The following is a 22,799-nucleotide window of genomic DNA, read 5'->3' as shown; positions in this document are numbered from 1 at the left end:
ACAGCCCCCAGTTTCCTAATAATGTTCTTGAACATAACTGACGTGTTACAATTTATAACAACAAAAAAGGACCCTGTAATTTTATGATTAATTTTAAGGAAAATTGAGGCAGTGCTTATTTGGCACTCGTTCAGTTAATTCCTGTCATGTGTTCCCTCTGACATTTCCTTTTTTCTCTCTCTCTTTAAACAGTTTTTATTCATTATCAAGAAAAGCATGAAACATAATAAAGCAAACAAAAAAGAAAGAAAGAAAGAAAAGAAAAGAAAAAAAACCCAAAGGGAATATATTAAAGTCATTATATACCTGTACAAATACACATATGCACTGTTAAAAAAAACATCCTAAAACAACGGTAATATTCCAGCAGCTGGGGCGCCAAAAATACGACCGTAAAATAACAGAAAATAACTGTCCCATAAAAATACAATTATTTTCAGTAATGAAAATAGTTTGTTGAGCTAATTTGACATGGGATTCTGCCTTTTCCAAGTGCTTTTAGACATTAAATTAGGAACATTTTTACGCGATCAAACGATGAAATTACCTATAAACAAGGTCACTGAATGTGGAAATATGAATCATAATACGTAAATGTACAGAAATATACAATTAACAGTTGGTTTACGTAATAATTGATTGCATGCCCTGGGACAGAGACGAGGCTGCCATATCGCACCATCGGCCCCTTTGGCCATCACTAGTAGGTGAAGAGTCCTGACCACGGACACAACGGCGGAGAGTGTCCGAGCCGGGGCGCGAACCGGCAACCTTCTGCTCACAAGGAGAACTGCCAACTTTTGAGCCACGAACGGCCTAACTAGCAGCGATAATAATACTTATGTGCTGTAACACAAGCTTATAGGGATCATGTTATATACTTTTCCATAGCATTACATTTGAATTCAACAGTTCAATCTTTCAAATAACGGACAGATATTTGTGAGATCATGATACATTTGTGAATGTATTTTAACAATCTAAATATGCATATGTACAGACAGATACATTTGATAATCATGACAATTATGTTGTATTACATTACAGTGATTTAACATTAATTTACATTCAAAATGTGAAGTCAAAGTCTATTTACGTAACTTTAATGATATTCTAGAAGAACAGAACATTACCGTGAAATGCACAGTAAAATACCTTCATATTAGGGTTTTTTCCTACGGTCGCAGCCATACCCGCGACCTTGTTGTTAGTTCACATTCATTGGCCGATGCTTAGCGTCATGTTATTTATATTAATTGCAATTCCTACCTCTACATTTCTTTTTCAAAATATATAATTAGCACAGCGTGTCCGTGCAATGTTTTACATTGTGGCATGCAGAGAAATCTTAACAAAGAAGCTCACAGAGAGAGATTGAGCTTGTTATTTAACCCCAAGCTGGTAGGGGGAGCTCCTTATTAAAACACATTCGGTGCTACAAAATGCCTCAAGGTTCAACAACAGCACAACAGAAGTGACTTCTGTTGTGCTGTTGTTACCATGAGTGACTTCTGAGAAGTCACTCATGGTACAGCACTCTCTCTACAAAACAACAACTGTCAGTGACGCTACACCACGGCGTAAACACAACATTCAAGATAACAGTTAAAAGTAACGTAACCATATACAATAGAACAAGAACATGTCCCAAGGCATGATGGGAGACATTCCTGGACGTATTTTTACGATCTAAATATGCATATGTACAACAAAATATATTTAACAAACAAGTAAATTGTGTTTTGTTACATTTACAGTGATGTTATGTTATTTTACATTTGACTTGTCAGATCACAGTCTACTTATGTAAATGTAATGATATTCTAGAAAAACAGTACACATCTGTAAAATACACAGTAAAATCATTTGACGTTACTATTTTTTGGAACAGTGTGGGGTAAAGAGGAGAGAAAAATACTGCTTGCACTAAATCTTAGTTGTCAGTGCTGAACAGATCAAAGTGTTTTTGTTGTCTCACTGTGTGAATGAATTAAATTTTAAGCAGATGAGTAAACCAGCCTTGATGCAGTTTAATTTTTTGTTTTAAATTGACATTTTATTTCTTAATTTCCACCTTCTTTCTCTGATACACACAACAAATTTGGTTCATTCATCATGGGGATCGCTGCTTACTCTAATGCATCTGTGCAAATGTTAAGACAGGCAGAAAATTTTAGTTTTTTCTACTTTTTACTTTGCAATAAATTATCTGGCAAGACAGAAAACTCAGAAAATGTCCATCTTTCTCTGATTTCCCTTCTCATTCTTTTCCTTTTTTGTATGCTTGTGAAGTAGATTTTAAACCCTTGAAATGTGCAGGTTTTTTTCATCTTCACCATTCGTGTCTTTTTATGGGCTTTTCACATTGAAAAAAATGGATCTTTTAATTTCATCTGAGCTTGAGCTCAACTTGGAGCCTGAATATTTAACAGCAAAGCTGTATTATTAAGAGATGAATATTTCATAAGCACCGATGGCACACTTTCTTGATCTTGTGCTTTCATTTTGACCACTCTATTTCAAAAAGGTCTGCCTCAAATCTCCTAATTCGGTGGGTTAACCTACCATGCAAGTCTTTGGACTGTGGGTGGAAGCCAAAGAACCCACGCAGGTTTACGGAGCACCAGTATGCCGCTCTAAACAGTAATTTTATAACTTCTTAGTTCTAGAACCTAACAAATGACAATAATTGGAAGAATTGCAATAAGGCCTTCAAACTATTCAGTGCCTGTTCTTTATTAGTTCGTCCTGATTGCACACAACCATTCACAGCTACATTTAGCATGTGATCACTATTTTAAAAGTGTGTCTTTGTTACCATTGATTACCATTTAATCAATTGTCTGCTTAATAATGAATGTAGAATAACTGGAAAAACTGTTCTTTTTTAAATGTTTGTCAGACATGTTGATATTTGATCCATATACATTTAACTGAGTTAAATCTTACTCTTTCTAACATATTGGCATTCCTTTTGTTCCCTTTTCCATGCTTGCTATTCCTTCATGTACTGGAGCATGTATAAAACTGCAAACATTGCATAGATCATCATACTGGATGATACTGTACCATCCCCAGAGGCTGTTTGAAAGAGGTGGACTCGGGTCCATATTAGGCTGACTCTGATTCAGTATATGAATCAGGTATAAATACATGGTGTGCAAGAATCAGGAAACTTGACAATATGATATTCATTTGGTTTCTCAGTGACATTTAATATTTACGAGATTGTCTCAAAGACATATAAATTACATTCATACCAGAGGTTACAACAGAGCCACCAAATAACAAAATTGCACCTTTTATGTATAAATGTACGTTATGCGTGATCAACAACCCAAGGTTGCCTAACGTTATCCTCATTGAATATTGAATGTCTCAAGAATAAATGTCTCACTTCATGTGACCTGTAGTCTGGTTCCCTCTCTGTGAGTTATTGTATTCAGCACACACACAGTCCCCGTTATGTTTAAATGTCAAGTTTTCTGACTTGAAACGATTTTGTAATTCATCAGTGAGCAATAAATGTTGATATAAAATTAGAGGTTACTGAGGTGGATACTATGTTATTATCCACAGGTACGTCACCATCTTCTATGCACTGAGGTACCACAACATCATGACGGTGAGGAGAGCTGGCTGTATCATCGGGGGAATCTGGACCTTCTGCACTGGCTGCGGAATTGTCTTCATTATCTACTCAGACTCCACTCCTGTGATCATCTGCCTGATCTCTATGTTTTTTGCCATGCTGCTCATCATGGCCTCCCTCTATAGTCACATGTTCATGCTCGCTCGCTCGCACGTGAAACGCATTGCTGCCCTGCCCGGCTACAACTCCATCCATCAGCGCACCAGCATGAAGGGGGCTATCACACTGACCATCCTTCTGGGGATCTTTATCGTCTGCTGGGCTCCTTTCTTTCTCCACCTCATCCTGATGATCTCTTGCCCACGGAATCTCTACTGCGTGTGCTTCATGTCCCACTTCAACATGTACCTCATCCTCATCATGTGCAACTCAGTGATTGACCCACTGATCTATGCCTTCAGGAGTCAGGAGATGAGGAAGACGTTTAAGGAGATCATCTGCTGTTACAGTCTGAGAAACGTCTGCACGAACATCTGTGCTTTGACTGGTAAGTACTGAGAAATAGAAAAGACCAGTGAAAGGATGGGTAAAGTGAACTGACCGAATATGACGCTGGAATAGAAATACTACTACCCAAGGACTGGTTCACTGCACTTTTCAGACAGTACAGTGTACCGTCACACAAGCAACTATTGAAAAGTATAAGCTGGAAAGGAGACTGGAACATTGAGTTATCTCCTAATGCGTCCACCATGTACACAAAAAGTTTACTAGATGCATTATTTTAAGGCTTAGTTAGGATCATCTAAAGTCCAAGCCCATGATTCATATTAACGTGCGTCACACAAAACTGTTTGTGGCCTGCTTTTCATTCTCCCTGACATTTCTTTTATCTTTTTTCCTTTGGCCTTTCTTTTTTAATAGGCAAGATTTTTATTCTCTGTTCCCAGAATATGTCTGATGCAGTAGCCAAATGGATAGACAGGATATTTTTCTTTCAGTGCTGCAAGAGTGCTCATATACTGGCTTTAAATTACAGAACTGCTGCCAAATGTACCCGAATGTACCCTTTGTTAATTTAGACGGCTGGATGTACTTCCTTGAACATTAACCTCACATGCATAAATTAACAAAGGCAATGAAGTCAGCAAAAGTTGGGGAAGGTGTGGTAAGAATTATCCACATCCATATGTTAGTGAGTTTTGTTTAGTTTTTTTTTTTCTCGCTTTTCTTTCAAGCTGTGACTACAAATTAAAACAGCAATTTTACACATCAAAGTCTGTTTCCCAGTTATGGAGAGTAGTGCTTCGGTTAGTAAGTAGTATCTAGTTTTTTTTTAAAGACCCTTAAGCTTTAAATTGTGAAAATGTAACAGTCTACCTAGAACAGCATGAGCATATCAGGGCATGTGAATTATGTTTTAGTTCACTGTCAGTTATGAACTGAATATTTTCCAATATTGAATGCAGAGTCACACACAAAACAAGCGCAAGTGAAACAACACTTATATTTATTCAGATTTTGAATATAATAATCAAAAATCTTTTCCACATCTTTCACAGAGTCCTCTACCAAATCTGTTTGAGATGCTAAATAATTATTTTGAATTTCAGGAGGGTCAGAGAAAAAGAGTAGCACGTCCTCTGCATAGAAGACTCTCTGTCATTCACTGGGTGTTCCATCAGGGCCAGCAATGGTTGTCCAGTTAAATCTAAAACCAGACATCAATTAAAACATTACTAAAGTGAAAGTGATTTCTCAGACATCATTCATGTGATAAAGGATTTCATGTTGGCTGAACTAACCCTGTAAAATGCTCTTTGTAGCTGCAGTTGCCTATACTCTGTTTGTCTATTAGGTACTGGAATCTACAGTTTCACTTATTTTCTTTGGTGTGTACATGTCCTGTTAACAAAGGCAAACTTAGAACAAAAACAAAGACAATTTTAAGATGGCAAAAACGGCAGTTCCCCTTGATGCCACCTGGATAGTCTGGATGGTTTCACCACTTGCAAGAAATCAATGTTGAGTATTTAATGGAGATTAATGATCCTCACAGGCAGCCACACTACAAAGTTCCTATGATGCACAGAGCGCTTCTTGTGCACCACTACTGAATTTAATCATTAACCATTATTAAACTCTGGCTGTCTCTGCTATAGTTTTGCTTTTGTCCTGTCTCGCTCTGTTCTCTTCTCATTCTCCTAACCCCCAATCAATCATTGTAGATGAGCCTGGTTCTGCTGGAGGGTTCTTCCTGTCAAATGGGAGTTTTTTCTTCCATTGTCATTAATTGCTTGCTCATAGAGGGCCGTGTGATCGTTGGCGTGTCTTTCAAACATTGTAGGATCTTTAGCTTACAATATTGAGTGCCTTGAGATGGCCTTTGTTATGAATTGGTGCTCTATAAATAAAATTGAATTGTAATGCCAGAGTACATTAAAGAATAGGAAGATGCACAAGGCTGTCAGCATATGTAAAAACATAAAAGAAATAATTTAGGTGTATTAAACAGAGGAAAGTTGAGGTTTCCAGAAAATTGTTCAAAGGTTATGAAATGAAGCGGAAAACTGGCAGCTTATTTTATATTTCAAGAAAGTCAAATCCTCTCATTTCCCACCAGTTTCAGCATAATTTATAAATGTAAGATCTCTTATGGTTAAAATCAGACCCTCTTATGGTCTTTTTATGGATCTGCACAGCCTGGATGGCTGCTTAGGTGATCAAGGGCTTTTCCATCAACATCACATGGTTTTAAGGATTATAGGCTTGAAAAATGGTGATGCAGCCATATATTTACATTGAAAATAACAAGAAGAAAACAAGCCTTAACGTGAACATATTGAATACGTTGCACTGTAGGTAAGTAATGACAAGGTCAAACAAATACGTCATAGATCACATAGATTACTTTTTACCACAGAAAGAAAATTTCTATTTTTCAAAGCTTAACAGTTCTTTTTTACTTTGTGACTTTATGAACAAAAACTAAATGTTTTTTCATTAGATCCTGTAGGACCATGCAGCCATCAAAGTAGCCCTATGTATTGATTTCACAGAAACAACTGACTTTACCATGGAAGATCCAGTTTATTGGTTTTCTTACTAGCATGTCTGTAATTCTTCTTTTACTCCTGGATTTTTCTGCCTGAATGAAGCTGTTACTGGAGAGGATAATGGTCAAATGAGCCAGCTGCCATTATATGGAACGGCTTTAATGTCAAATAGCGTCATTTTGTCGATTAGAAATTTTGTCTTGAGAAATCTTTAGTCTGCTTCTGACGCCAAGCTGGAAAAACTGAAGGAAGAAAGGGAAGCATTTGCTTTTAAGATTCAAGAGATAGCATAGGCCCTTAACTACAAAGCGGGATGTGGTTTGAGAGGAAAACTTTCTAACTTTTTTTCCTGGTGACTGCAAAGCAATTTAATTTATCTATAGCCTTTTGTGTCGTGGCAAAATCTTCAAAAGAAGCTGATTAAAGCAGTAAATCCTTTCAATTGTTGACTTTGTTCTTTACTTGCTCACAAATCATTTACTAGTAAGAATACAAGTAATTTACTTTATTAATGTATTAATCATTTGTTCCTTTTAGCCTGTATTGTGTTTTTAATTTCTTCATTCTTAAGAAAACAGGTTGTAATAGAAGACAAACAGGCAGCACTAGAATGATCCATGTCACCGCTCCTTTTATATGGAATTCTTACATCTAGAATTGGGGGATTCTGGGTTGACTTACTGAGCTGATGACAACTGGCATAGCCACTTAACATGACTGCTGACGGGAGGCTTTGTGAAACCAGATAACAATAAGATATCTTGAGTATGCCTAACTCATTTCATAGTAAAGACCCTGATCAGTGGTAGTACAGGTCTAACATTTGGGTTGACTTAAAAAGCGCCAGCGAATGAATGTAAATCAGTGCCATTAGAAAACAACTGTTTTCATATTTAGAATAAATAAAAGCTAAATAAATATAGTCGATTTATAAATACATTTTTAAAACAAAGGTCTAGTGATGCAGAAGGCACATACGGCTAAACAGAAGCACCACCTGCAGCTGTAAAAGTGATTTCATAATACTAGTGTGCAATGATGGCAGTGTGATGGAGGTAAAATGTTGCCTAACACACCATGAAAGCCCCAAAAAGGCCAGTGCACTGCTCTAATGCAAGAATACTGACAGATTTGAGAGGTTATCTACCTCCAAAATTCAGGTGGTTACAGAGCGGTGACTATCTGACCAATTCTGATTCTTATAGGTTTTAGCACATCTTCAGGTTTTTTATAATAGTTTGTCATTTTAGGAGGAAAACATATTTTGAACTAATGCCGCTCAGATTGCATGCACATGTTCTAAAGGAGGTATATGAGCACTCTTCGACAAACAGGAATTGCATATTGAGCTGATTCTTTTTTTTCTCATACACCTAATGGACTCAGTGTTCCTTTGGAGGATTATGTGTTTACACCCAATGCAACCAAACCCACCAGTTGCACATTATTTGTAAATGGCCTCACTGCAAACACCTTGCTTGTTATCTGTACACTGGAGAAGTTGTCTGCCCTGCTAAGCTGAACTTTTGAATGACATCACTTGTCATCAGCCAGTTTTCTGCCTGCTGCTGTTCGCCCTGTGCTGCATTAGTGCTACACTTAACAAGCAAACGTCTCAAATCCGCCCGGTAGCACAGCAATTTCTGCTATGATCTGAATGTAAAGTCACTGCTCTGTTGAGTCACTGTGACCCCCAGTGATCACTTCTCAATGCCACTCTACTGGGCATGTATAAAGCTATGTAAAGCTGCTTGAAATGTAAAAATGAATGTACAAATAGCTTCACTATACCTTCTGTAAGTGTGTGTTGGTGGTGTCTACCTCCAAACTGAGAAGCTTGACAGATTTTTACCGGAAATGCAGCCATCTGCTGAAACTGCTCTTTCATACAGAATGTTGCTGTGCGGTAGATACTAAAAGAAACGAGTTATTTGCTGTTACGTATCAGTATTTATTGCAAAAACAGAAAGTTGTTTATATTGTTCATGTTTTCAGGCTGATGCATTTTGGTTTGTGGATGGAAAGTAATATAAGAGTTGTTTTAAGAGAAAACAACAGCGCTAAGAGGATGTTTTTCTTCGTTCAGTCTTGTAATTGCCTTACTGTTATTTCCTTTAATGTTTATTGCAAGTACTTTGAAAATGTAAGATCAAAAAAGTATAACACAATGAAAAGTGCTTTGAATATTGATGTAAAACTGTACATTGTTTTGTCTCCATTGTAAGTTTAATTAGTAAAGAAAACAAATATTTTGCTAAGTGTACATCCACTTCCAGTGCAGCATTTGTGCAGTTTTGCAGAATGATTCATTGTTGCTGATTATTGTGAAGTGCTCTGTTTTCGTTCCCACAAAAGGCAGCAGCAAGAACACTGAACATTATATGTTCCTGGATCAAGGTTTAGCTTGTGTTTTGATTGCTCGTTGTATGCTTAGTTCTGTGTATATGTGCAGTGACACAATGCAAACAGCTGTGGGATCATGTTTCATGTTCGGTGATGGCATGAAGAAATGTAAACGTGAGCTTCAGTTCAAATAAGTGATGTTTTGTTGGCTTAAGATGACTTATTTTTATTGTGTCTGAATAAAAGCAGATAGTGAAATGAGAGCGTTGTCAATTTATTTTTCACATTTGTAAATGTGGACATCGTGTCACTCAGGTTTGAGAAAAAAAATGCATGTTCATTGGTAACAGGCTCTCTAAAATGGATGCGTTGGGATGTTAGCACAGGAGGTTCATTTCAAACATGAATGCATTGACACTTCTGAAAGTAGGTAACATCCAAGTGTTGGGAGAAAGGAGGAGACAGTGGATTCAAGCAAAACAGAGAGGAGATTGACGGACAGTAGTCAGTGCCACAGTACCTACTCAAATACACGGGATGTTAGAATGTCTCTAAAGAATTCCCTTTGGAGAAACAGCTGCTTAGCGGCAACCAAGTTCACAGTTCACGCTAAAATTTGAATATTCAACTGAGCGAAGGACACTTTGATGAAAAGCTAACATTTGACTGGATAAACAGACTAAAATAAAATAAGCAAGCAGGTGTCTCTACGAGCAGAGCTTCCAGTCAGAACAAAGCAGCATCTTCCTCAAGGTGTGCCTGAGCTCGGCGATGCGGAAGGCATATATGGCCGGATCGAAGAGGGCCGTGGCTCGTCAGCAGCGCCACATGCAGCTGGAACAGCGATCGGTAACACTCGCAGTAGGGGTTCATGGGGCACACCATGATGATGACAAGGTGGAAAAAAAATGGCGACCAGCAAACCACCAGCGTCCCAAACAGGATGGTGACGGTCTGGGCCCCTCTCATGTTGCTCCCCCACCGCTGCTGGTGATGATTGTTCCTGCCACCAACCGGTAACGCTGCAATCTTTCTGGCATGGATGCGCGCCAGCATGAACATGAAGACATACAGGGAGCAGATAATCACCAAGGAGATGAAAAACAATATGACGAAGCAGATCATGATGAGCTTGAAGTCAAAGAACAATATCATCAGCACGCCCAAGCCCCCGCACACAGTCCAGATGATGCCCAAGATGGCCCCAGTGCGCTGCATTGTCATGATGTTGTGGTATCGGAGTGCATGGAAGATGGTGATGTAACTGGAAGAGAAACAAATCATTTCATTATCTCATAACTTATCACAGGCTGTCAAGGATTGAGTGACTACGTTTAACTTCACTGCAGCTTCCTCACTCAGCTCGGTCGCCTAAATTTAAGACATTAACTGAGCCTTAACATGATACTGCTGTGCATTACCATTAGCAGGAAGCTTTGTGCCACAAAATAATCCTACATGTATTTAATCCACACTGGATGACATGTTTTGTAAAGAGTCAAATGTTTTTTTGTTTTTGTCTCAGGAGATGGTGAAACCCAAAACAGAGTTAAGAGTTGAATGCATATTAGCCGCATAAGCATTAATTGGGTGACCAATTGTGCGAAAAATGTGGGACATGGTCATGAACATTATCATTAGCTTGTTGTTCAGCCCAGAAGTGGACAAAATTATTTTATTTTGCTCATTATACTCTCCCAATTCCACTGCTAGTTAAGCTTTTTGTGACTGGCTGCCTCTTATAAATAAAATGTTTTAATGGGGGCGGGCAAGTGACGCTTCTATTCTCACAAGCAGAGGTGAAATCCTGAGATGAATTTATGAAGGATATCAGCTCTCTTTTAGAGAGCTTTTCTTTTGGCTCACAGGATTACTTGGAAAACTACTGAAGACGGCTGTGTTCCATATGAGCATTTAGTATTTCAACTGTAGATATAACTGAAAAATAAGTGAAAGTAAGCAGAGTTCCCTTTTAAAAAAAACAAACCTATAAATAAATGTGCATATGTTGCATTCTCTTTTTCTTTGACTGATTTTAAAATTTGGATAGCTGCCTAAAACGTGGAGAAACAGTATCATTGCAGTAATAAAGTATTCATGATTTTTGGGTAGACATGATGGAAGCCACTGCAGTAAGCCTTTAACTGTACATCAAAGAGTCAGAGCCCAGTGGAAAGCTTTTTAAATTCTCCTTATATAAATATCAGCAGAGGATAAATCATTACGGGGCCACAGATCCATAGAGAAACCATTTAGAACATCTAGATTAGCAGCAAATAGAATAAATCATTCGCTGTGTGGCAAATATAACATGGTTGTGGGTTCTTGTAAGTAACAGTCAGTTCTTTCTTTAAAAGGGTTTTCAAATAGCCCTAAGCATTGTTATGCCTTAGAAAATGAGATTTTCTAAGGCATAACAAAAAAAAAAAAAAAGGATTTTGGGGGATGAGTAGCCTAGAGTGGAATATTTTCATCTCGCCATGAAAACCATTCTCCACACTATAAAATAAACCATTTTAAGATAAAATATTTATGTTTCCATATCCAAGAGCTCCATACATACCGGTCCACGGCAATGGCCAGGATACTGAAAAAGGACCCCAAGAAAGACATGCACAGCAGGGAGTCGATTGCATCATCCAGCGTGGTCTCAGAAGAGCCTTTCTTATTCAAGTGTCCCACATCAGCAAACACAATCATGAGGTTTTCCAAGGTTTTGGTCAGGCTGGCGATGGCGTGGAAGGCTGCCAGGCTGCAGATGAAGCAGTACATTGGCGAGTGGAGGTTTCTGTTCCGTATGACAGCTACCACAACAAGGAAGTTCTCTGCAAAGCTCACCGCTCCGATGGTGAAGAAGACGGGGTTGGGAACCACCACCTCAGGACAGTGCGATTGGTTCAATATAGAGCTGTTCATTGTTGGTCAAGACAGTGGTCGTCCAGGATTAAATGCTGATTAAAGGCAGATGTTTAATTTGGGGCTATTTTGCATTGAAAGTTTATTAAGTTTAATAATATTGTTTCACGAATTGGTTTAAATATGACATTTTAAACTGCCTTCATTCTTACATTTACAAAAACATTTTACCTGCTGACCTGTTTTTAACATAGAGATCAAGTTTAAACTGATACCTGTGACTTAATGAGTCCTATAAAGGTCTCAAAATTTAGATTTACACACTTTGCAATATCCTTCAACTTTCTTGTCATCAATAATTTCATGAAATCACGACAAAAATATTTGCTGAAAACCTAAAAAAAGTCAACAAAAAGTAACAATTGTTTTTATAGATACAAATTTGAATTTAAAACACAAATTAATGGTAAGAGACTTACTGACTAAATTTATGGACAGCTGCCAAACAAAACAATGGAGCTAAACTACAAAAATACAGGCAGCAGGTTTACATATATAAAAAATAAAATAATAATGTCACATGCTACATAATGACATAATATTAATGTTGTTTTTAACAGGCTTTCTTTTGTGTTGCTATTACAAAGAATGAACATTAGTTTATGGTTAACTAGATCAGGACTGTCACAAGCTTTGACCTATAACCTATTTATCCAAGAGGTGAAAGACTTTGTAACTGGGTTTGTAGAAGTGCTATAAAGATTAAAAATACATTTTAAAAATTGGAATAATAACTAGTTGCAGTAGTTTTCACAAAAGAAATATAACCATGTTAGGTCAGATTTGAGGTTTTCCTTTTAAGCTAAGCTTAGACAATATATCATGTTTTAGTGAGAAAGTAAAATAGTAGTATGCAGCTTGTTTGCAGTAAAGAAACATTAATGCTAGATGAGAAACGATAGAAGCAAAGTGGTTCTGAGTTTCAAAATAATTACAAAAGTTCATCTATTGTTACCTTAAAACATAATTGATTTTTGTTGAGTGAAACAAAAAAATAAAAATATAAAAGACCAAGAAACAAAAATTACTCCACGTGTTACAGCAAGAGTCTGACCTCAGGTGGAGGCCGTGGGTTGTTTTCAGCTGTCCTCCACTGGGTAATCGCAAGAGCGAAGGTCACGTTTAAGAAAACACGCACAGGGCCGCTGAAAACAGGCAGCTCGCTGCAGCTCCCGTGGAACAAAGTGTCTTTCTCATATATGTCCAGGTTTAAATCGAGGAGTGCTGGCTCCGGTACACCTCAGTCAGCTGTGGCCACATCAGCCTCTCTGCTGTTCACATGAGGGGCAGCCAATCGATTTTTTCATTCTGTTTGTTCAGAGCTCACAGATGTTATTTCCAAACTGGTTTACGTGTGATTGCAGTGCTGTGTTTGGTGGTGTTCTTGTCTTTGAGTCTGGTGCAGATGTTTACGTGATGCTTTCACCTGTAAAAAACAAGCATGTTATTAAAATTCTTCTTCTGTTAGAGATTCTACGTGCATTGTTTGACTGTTCAATTCTGTGTGAATCATATAGCGTACAACATTTATCTTGTGCTTTGTCTGTGACGAGTTGTGTGACCTTTAATTTAAAGCTCGCCCGATGTCTGTGTATTCTGCCATTCCATTCGAATGCATTTAGTCCCACCTTTGTAATTGAACACTGTCCTTTTATATAAAGAAAGCACTCTGTGATCTTGGCTGTGACTCAGAATTCCTGTCAGGCTGCAGTCTGAAGATTATTATAATAATTATATCCAAAAGCCTCTGATCCCTTTTTATTATGACATTCTCAGAGCAGCTTCAGTCCTCGCAAAGATGCCACATTAAATCCAGTTAAAGCATGTTTTCTAGTTTATTTTACCATATAAGCATAATAGTTTTTAAATAGCCTTTCAATGAGACTATTGGCATTTCCACGGCAAACTCATGTCATGTTTCCAAATTGCCACATTTGCCACTATTCGCTTTCTTTTAATTTTTATCTTTCAGTTATCATTTTATTAAGCTTAGGTAACAAACACTTGCTTAACTTTGAAAAACAAATTATATGGTATATATTCTGATAATATAAGGACAAGCCTGCCTTATATGTCAATGTCTGACATGGTAAACTGTGCTGTGTATACCAGTGAAGCAAGTGTTTTTGATAGTGCACACATTTGAAGATGACTATATTTTTCTAAATACATGCCAGCTGCTTCCAGCAGTATCATAATCAGCTGACTGTTTGAGCTACATGTCAACATGCTAACTAGGCATGCTGCCAAGCCAAGAAAAGAAATTATATCTACTCTTAAATTACAGCCCGTTCTCAAATTAACAACTGATTGGTCTCGAGGAAGCACGGTGGCACGGTGGTTAGCACTGTTGCCGCACAGCAAGAAGGTCCTGAGTTCAATTCCAACATCAGGCCGGGGTCTTTCTGTGTGGAGTTTGCATGTTCTCCCCGTGTTTGTGTGGGTTCCCTCCGGGTACTCCGGCTTCCTCCCACCGTCCAAAGACATGCAGCTTGTGGGGATAGGTTAATTGATTAATCCAAATTGCCACTAGCTATGAATGGTTGTCTGTCCCTGTGTGTTGGCCCTGTGACAGACTGGTGACCTGTCCAGGGTGTACCCTGCCTCTCGCCCTATGACAGCTGGGATAGGCTCCAGCGCCCCCCGCGACCCTGAAAAGGATAAAGAAGCGAATGGATGGATGGTCTTGAGGAAAAGCCTAACATTTGCTGCAGGTCAATGTGTCCTAATGTAATAATAAATAAAATGTCACTTTTATCTCATTTTAAGCTATGTATTTTATTCTGAAATGAAAGATTTTCTATAATAGAAAGAATTCAAGTTGTAATGCAGCGCATCGGAGCTACTGAGGAATGGTGTCAGAATTCTCATTGTGACATCATTTTGAACTTTGACTTTAACACCTAGCTTGTTCTGGGTCTAGCTGCTTCCTACTGAGCAATCGGGGCCAAACTGGTCAAGTGTTAATCCCACTACAAACAAACAATTTGTATCAATAAAGATAGGATGAATGTACTTTCATGAGTACTTTACAACTGCCCCCAGGCTGTCTGGTAGCAAACAAAATAAAATGAATGTCCATGAACACAAATCAGTGCTGTCTTAAAGCTAATATGAAGCTAATATGATTTATAGTCAGTCACAAATTATTATTATAATATCAGCTACATCAGCTAAAGCTATCTATCTGAGACCAACCAAGGGTCCATGGCACTGGAATATCCACTGTGGCTTTGCACGATTCTTCAATGCCTGAACCTGTCATTTGTTACTGCTGCAGCAACACATGATCAGCTGGGTAAAGCAGACCTGTCTTACAAGTCATTTCCAATTTTTTAGGAAGTGCAAGCTAACAAATGTCACTACAAACATTTGGACGCCACAAGGCAGGTATCCCTGTAGGACGTGTTATGAAAAGTATTGTAAAGTCATGCTTTCATGGTCTGTATTCATACTGAGCAGTGAATGTTCAGCGGGAGCTGTTTGTCCTCCCCAAACTTGCCTTAGGTGTACTTCCCAGTTAAATCCTGCTCCAGGGAAACCCAGTTTCTCGGTGAGTCAGTCCTGCCAGCAGTTGATGCCAGAAGCGAGAAGTCACTTGGAAAACTTCCCCAAGTAAATGAAAAAATAACAAACGTTCACTGCTTGCTTCAGCCATTATACTACTGAAATTCTAAATGTAAGTTCTCATATGTTTCCATGCAAAACTATTTCATCTTGGCTGTTGACCTGTATGCAAACTTCTGCTTTAGGTTAACACTTTTTACAACATCCAGCCAACTAAGCTTTGAAATGGTGTCAAGAGTTGGCTTGGAGCATTTTAGTAAATGTTAATGAGCATTTGCTGACATTCATTTGGGTGAATTCTAGTGGTGCAACGGATCACGGTTGATCGGTAATCCGAACCGATCCCACTCCACGGTTCGGTACGCACGTGATACGAAAATTCGAAAAAGAAGAAAAAAAAGTATGTGTATGGTGCGCGTGGTCAGTCTGTCAAGCGATAGTTATGGCCAGTGCTAGCGGCCCAAGTGGAGGAGCAGAGGAGTTTGCGGTATTTAAGCAGCCCTTTGCTGCCCAATCCGACCGGGCTAAAGCTATTACAGAAGCTACTGGGGAGTTTAGCTGCAGACGGGAGGCCGTATTCCGTTGTGCAAAACAAGGGGTTTAAACTATGATGAACGTGCTTGAGCCACGCTATGATATCCCGTCGCGCGTCCACTTTAGAGGCAAGATCGTTCCAAGCATGTATGAGCAGGAAAAGATTTAAGTTATGGCTGAACTGTCCCAGGCATCTTCTGTTGCTCTAACTACTACAAATGGGTGGAGCTCCAGGGCAACGGAAAGCTACGTGACTGTGACAGCTCATTATATCACAGCGGAGTGCGATATAATGAGCGCTATGTATTATTGTAGGCTCTACCTTACAATATAAAGCGCCTTGAGGCGACTGTTGTTGTGATTTGGCGCTTTATAAATAAAATTGAATTGAGTGGTAGATACAAAGCCCTACACTGCCCTATATTGTATCATCAACTTTATTTTAAATAATTGCGTGGAATGAGTCTTGAGTTGATTGTTTTTAACAGGCAAAAAATACTTCAATAAGTAAATAAGTAAATGTTCAATTTTTGTCTTTTTTCTTTTTTTGCTGATCCAAAAATTGATCCGATCCGTGACTTAAAACCGTGATCCGATCCAAACCGTGAGATTTTTGATCCGTTGCACCACTAGTGAATTCCATCTATTCATGCATTTTTCTGCCACTTGTTTGGCTCTAGCTTGTGGTGGCACCAGGGTAAAGAGAGAAGCCCAGACCACCCTCTTCCTAAACACTTCCTCCAGCTCATCTGTGTGGACACCAAGGCATGCCTCAATCTTTCGGTCACAATCCCGTAATATAGATGGTTTGGTAAATTGAGAGGTTTGCTTTTACAGACAGCTCTCCGTTCACCACAACAGACCAGTACAGCATCTACACACCAATTCATCTATCAATCCCATTCTATGCTCCACTCTTGAGCAAACTTCAAAACTAACCCTTGCATTGCTTAAAAAGTCTACTTAGAGACTGCATCAGAGCTAATAACACAATGGCAACACTGATAATTGTCATGCTCATAGTCTTTGTTTCGTGCATAAGGATTCTAATAATTGCAAATTAGCACTTTGTCATTACTTTATATTTATTCAGTGTCATAAGCTTCATTTTTACACTTAATTTATTTGATGGACATGCTAAAAGCCCACAAAACCTACTAGAGGCAATCCTGCTGTCTGTAGCAGTATTTGAGTAAAGTTTCATAACAGTCCACATGTTATTAAGTAGGGCTGCACAATTCATTAAATTCAGCCTCAGTCATGATTTTGGCTTCCAGTGAACGTGATCACAATACATAAAATGTGTGCTTTGCCAGTGCTCCCTAAATCAGTGCCTGATCACAGGCCTGCATGCCCCAGTCACAACTGTATTTAAAGACAGATATACAACAAAATTCTAACATCTTGGCACAGCAGAAGATGAAGCTCTTGTCCCTTGCAGATCATCAGATTTGCCACATGTGATGTTAACCGAGAAGAAATGTAACAAGCGAGTTGAGTCTGTAACATCAACAAAAGTGAGTCTGAACAGTCTCCACAGCCAACCAGCTCACACTGAACACAAGCAAATTCCATTTGGTCAACGAAATCTGTTCACTGGACTCAGTGAGTAACAAAGGCTCCAGGAAAATGATCGTCCTACTGGGTGAAAGATTATTTCATATTTTGCTACAATGATACTATCCATGCTGTGTACAAAATCCCACAGAGGGAAAACAAAGTTATCTTACCGCTGTCCAGTACTTTGCTACACGTTTTATTCAAATGCAGGCACAATAATTGCAGTGAAAAGAAGAATCTGTAGCGATTATTGAATCTTGTGTTAAACTTTGATGCATTTTTTAAATATTCTTTTGTTTTCCTTCTAAGAGAGATGCTGAATTTAGGTGAATAAGGAAGCTAGGTGAATATTTTGAAGCTAAGATTTCTACAGATGTAAGGATGTGAAAGCCGTGTTCTGTTTACATGACAGTGCAACAAAACCTTTTTGTCACTTAAATGATTCATGGCAGGTAGTCACGGTCTCCCGGTTGATCAAAGTAATCACGGTTATATACAGTCCTAGTATTACGCTTCATCAGTGTATGAGCTTTCTCACTCTCATGAGAAAACACTTTAGTATTATTACTGTGGGCTCCACATATTGGCTGAGTCACTGGTTTGAGCTTTAGCTGGCTGATGCACAGAGATATTTGTCCAAGCTGTTTCAGCCTTGACCAAAGTGGTGACTCACCCATTCCCGATTAGTTCTCGCCATTTAAAAAAGGCACTCCGTTTTTCTCCTGTTATTATTAGAATTTCACAGTTTATGTTAGGTGGCTAAAATAAGTTTAAAATGTTTTTGGAGACGCGCTGTTGGCATAGCTCCATGCTTGTTATGTCAACTGCCAGCAGATGTGGCCGACTGCCATGTTGCCAAATTGTCATCGATGGATTATTTGTTAAGCGTTCTTAAGTGGATATTAATTTTAAAAAACAACAACAACGGAAATAAAATAAAAAAAACAATGTTTAACTGCCAACTTGTCAGAGTGTGTCCTGTATGCTTCAGACAGGATGTTACCTCAGTTTTATTTTGCATTTGTTTAAAGTAGTTAAAGTTACTTTAGCTGCTGCTCTAAATAGTTTAAGGAATGATATCATAGTATTTTATATTTGTATGTGTGTCTGAGTGTGATGTCCAGTTATTACTAACTGTTAATAACAATTGGAACTATGAATTAGTGTTACAGGAATCAATGGTTACAGAGTTAGAGAGTCATGTGGGACAAAAGGTTAATTATTAAATTTAAAGGTGAAGATCTGTTTGAAGGTTATCCTAATGTTATTGCAAGTAACGGTTATGGTTAAGGTTAAAGTGAGTCTCACTGAAATAAATCTAAATCAATGTAATGTGCTCAGAAGACACAGATGCACAACTATGTGTATCTTTGGCACATGGTCAATATTCAGATGCCATTAAACTTAAGGTCAGACAAGCCTTGGAGGGCAATGTGCAGGGGGCAGTTATTGATTAAATAGCAACATGAAATTGATTTAACACTATGGAGAGATCTCCCTGCTGATTTCCTGTGTCACTTATGCCATGCCTGGAGTTAACCCTCTCAGACTCAAATTATGTTTTTGTTGCTAATGCACAAAAGAATACCTGCAGTGGTACTTCTGAGTAAAAAAAACCTCATAAAATATGTATGTGGGGTAATCAGGTTGTTAGCTTTTACTTGTTGCAAATCTGCAACGCCTGCCTTGAGAGGGTTAAGCATTAATAAAGGGTGCTCATGATTCCTCTGGTATAAGGCACTTGACATTGGCAAATTACTTTGTACAGAAGTATGGCCTTGATGTAAAAATATTATCTCTGTATTCTGACCTGAAAAATCAAGAGTTACTTGTTCAGTGGGGTTAATTGGTAATTCTGAATTGCGTATAGGTGTGAATGTGAGTGTAAATGGTTGTCTGTTTCCATGTGTAAGCCCTGCTACAGACTGGTGACCTGTCCAGGGTTTACCCTGCCCCTTGCCCAAAGTCAGGTCACTGCTATACATGGTGGATTAATTCAAAGGACTTGTTGTTTTTAATGGGTGTAAAGTTTGAGCTATAGGTGTCTTCTGTGCAAAACTAGAAAATACTTTCTTTAATGATTTTGTGTACTGAGACATATTCAAAATGGCAAGGGAAAATATACATGGTTGATTCAGCAACATTAGTGTTATTTGAGATATGCATTGGGGTAAACTAAGTACAATTTTGTTTGTATAATCTCTTGTTTGACCACAGTTGAAGACAATTTCAGTAGTGCCACCCAACGTACCAACAAAGGTACCATCTAATGGTGTAGTCTAGTTCAGCAATCGCAGTCACAGTCACTGGTAACTTTGACAGTTTACCTGCCACAAAGAGTGTAAGCCACAGAAGGTCACTGCTGAAAAAGCTGGCTCTTCACAGAGTACTGTATCCAAGTCCATTAATGGAAAGTTAATTAGAAGGGAAAAGTGTGATAGGAAAAGATGGACAAGGAGCGAGGGTGACCACAATCCTGAGACCACTGGCAGCAAAAGTTAACTCAAGAGCTGGTGTGAATGCATTAGAGGCACCATGCACAGATATCTTCAGGAATTGGGAATACAATTTGGTATTTCTTATAGCAAACAACTCCTAAACCAAACTTGTCGTCAGTTTCCTAAATGGACTAAATAATTGTATCTCAGAGATTTAAAGTCCTCTTTTCAGATGAAAGTAAACTTTGCATTTCATCTGGAAAGTAAAGACCTGGAGTTTTGAGGAAAAGAGGAGAGGCGCACAACCCAATGTGTTTTACGTCCACTGTGAAGTTTCTACAGTCTGTGATGATTTGGGGTGCTGTATCTATCCTTTTATTAAGTCCAAAATCAAGACCAAATTAGACCACTTCATGTTTCCGTCTGCTCACTTTTCCAGCAGAACTTAGCACCCGCCCACAGCACCAACCACTATCAGATGGTTTGCTAACTATGTTATTTTTGTGCTTGATTGGTCAGACAATTCTCCTGTCCTGATTATGAGGAGGAGGAGGATGGATGGAAGACATCCAACCCCAAAATACAGACAAGTATTCTAAAAACAATTGAGATAATGGATTTTATATTTTTATGACCTACAATATAAATCATTAGATTTTATGAATATAGAAACTGTGTTTGGTTAAATATGAAAAGAAATTGGGTAAAATATTGCTTATTAATTTGTTTAAACAAAAAGCAGTTACCACATTGTGACAGGTTTCCTTCAGGATATGTCTTGTACACCAGCAGCACAGTGCAGGGTTAATTTCAGTGACCGATACTTCATCAATAACCTTCTTTTTTCTGACAAAAACAAAACTAATGCACAAGGACAAAAACGACGATGAAATGCATTGTCACTTTTGTCAACGGATAAAAACAAGATGATTGTGTAGAAAAGTGGGACAAGTTTAGAAGTGATCTCTTTTTGCATTAAGGTTAGAAATACACATTTGATCTGCCCCCAGGAAACGGTACAGCTCGCTCCCATGTTCCATGTTTCATGAAAATGCCTGGGACAAAGAGAAGAGCAGACATATGGACACTTTTCACATTTGACGTCAAGGAAAATAAGATGCTTTATATACCGTGTGGAGCAACTCTTGCCGAAGAAACACAATAAACTTTCACACTTTATATTTTAGTCAATTGAATCAACTCAAGTCTACTATGATCCTACCAGGCTGGGCTTCAAGACTGGTATCTGTGTTTTCGTGCTTTATAATGCATTAAGCTGCTGTTTAGGCACAAGCATGACATAAAACTCTCAATCAAAACAAAGCCACTCATTATCTTTTGTCTCCATCCCTTCCTAATGTCCCAGACCTCTTATCTGCACAAGCATTCTTCTGTCTTACACATTTGTGGATTTATTCCAATGCACTACATCACTAGTTTCTGCACAGGATCTTTTTTCCTGTGCCAAAGATCAAACAGCTAGCTTTACAGGGCCTGACTATATGATTTATCCTCCCACTCTGCATATCAAGCCACACAAAACCCCCACAGCTAAAGCAGCAAGACTTTAATGACATCTTTAGGGTACTGCAGCTGGTTTGATTGGATCATTTAGCGTCATTAGCTGGAAAAGGCGTGCGCATAGTTTGCATGGCACAAAGACCAGTGACGCCACAGACAGGATAGCGATGTTCGGTTTTTTTGCAGATTTTGTAAAGTTTTCATAAGTGAGCTGAAGTATAAAAGGGGTTTGTTGAATTTTCTGCTTTTTCCTCTAAAAATGATCGCAATTCCTATTAGAACAGTTGCTCAAGTGTGTTGTGATGATGGAAAATTCGACCGTCAAAAGAGGCTTTCCATTGAAAGATGATCAAAGCCCTATGAATCAGCCAGAAGGGCACAAAGTGGGAGCAACAATGGTAATGGGTAGAGCTTTAGTTATATCTCCACATAATGCCAGCCCTATCCACCTCTGCCTGCTGTGCTTTCATTTCACAGTTGTCCAGATATTAGCTGGAGTTTTTGCTTATACTTTAGGCTAAAATGTCTTTCACCAAAATATATTTGTGATAGGCTTGTTTCCTTCTTTCAGGTCTGCTGCCACTTTAGATATATTAACCTGAACAAAGAAGTTTGCAGGTTCCAATAACTCAGAAAAAAGTTATTTCTGCTACTTACAGCTGAGTGAGCATGCACTTAAGGTAATGCACTTCTTTATTCTTCATCTGAAGACAAGACATAGATGAAGATTTAACTTGAGTAGTCTTGCTGAGTCCTTGGTCAGAGTGTAAAATGTAGAACTTTCAATCAAGCGAAATATCAAATAAAAGCCTTACTTGTTTCTCAGTCCACGGCCAGCCTTTTAGATGATCTTTTTTTTGGTCATTGCCTTTGTAGAGCATCTTTATAAAAGCCACCAAATGAACCCGTGTTCAAGAGGACGTTGTGCAATAGATAGTGGCCACTGTTATTGCACCCTTGAAAGGCTTCCTCACCAAGGCTGTTCTGCGTGTGCTGCATGTTATTTTGTTTTTCTTTTGCGTCAGCATCTCTATTTGTGAGAGCAGTATAAGGGCAGCTGGTATACTGCCCTCGCTCTCCTCCGCTTCTCTCTTTGTCTCTCAGGAAAAAAATACTTTATTTTTCTATTGGTAGCCTAAAAGTGGGATTCAAACAATCTGAGGTTGAAGAGTATATATTAGAAATGGCTCTCCATCAGTGTTTCACTGAAATTTCAGTTTTTGTTCATTCCTTTCCTAGACGTAACAGTTTTAAAGAATGGCAACACTTTTA

The 22,799-nt window shown here is 38.5% G+C and overlaps 2 protein-coding genes across 2 annotated transcripts in view; one reads left to right on the top strand and one right to left on the bottom strand.

The window, feature by feature from the left end:
* The window catches only part of LOC113031870 (melanocortin receptor 5-like), a 30,997-nt gene extending 21,745 nt beyond the window's left edge, over positions 1-9,252 (top strand). The window contains exon 5 of the mRNA XM_026184355.1: positions 3,580-9,252. Coding sequence (XP_026040140.1) covers positions 3,580-4,150 — 571 coding nt within the window. The 3' untranslated portion in view covers positions 4,151-9,252. The remainder of the gene's footprint in view (positions 1-3,579) is intronic.
* A 71-nt stretch (positions 9,253-9,323) lies between these two features.
* mc2r (melanocortin 2 receptor) lies at positions 9,324-22,446 on the bottom strand. The gene is given in 5 exon segments (XM_026184356.1): positions 9,324-9,797; positions 9,799-10,255; positions 11,555-11,942; positions 12,863-13,333; positions 22,343-22,446. Coding segments are annotated over 3 exon segments (909 nt in total). The 5' UTR covers positions 11,908-11,942; positions 12,863-13,333; positions 22,343-22,446; the 3' UTR covers positions 9,324-9,698.
* Between the last annotated feature and the right edge of the window lie 353 nt (positions 22,447-22,799).

This window comes from Astatotilapia calliptera, chromosome 11, assembly GCF_900246225.1.
Source record: "Astatotilapia calliptera chromosome 11, fAstCal1.2, whole genome shotgun sequence".
In the NCBI taxonomy this organism is placed as follows: Eukaryota; Metazoa; Chordata; class Actinopteri; order Cichliformes; family Cichlidae; genus Astatotilapia; species Astatotilapia calliptera.
This window is presented reverse-complemented; position numbering and strand designations above follow the sequence as displayed.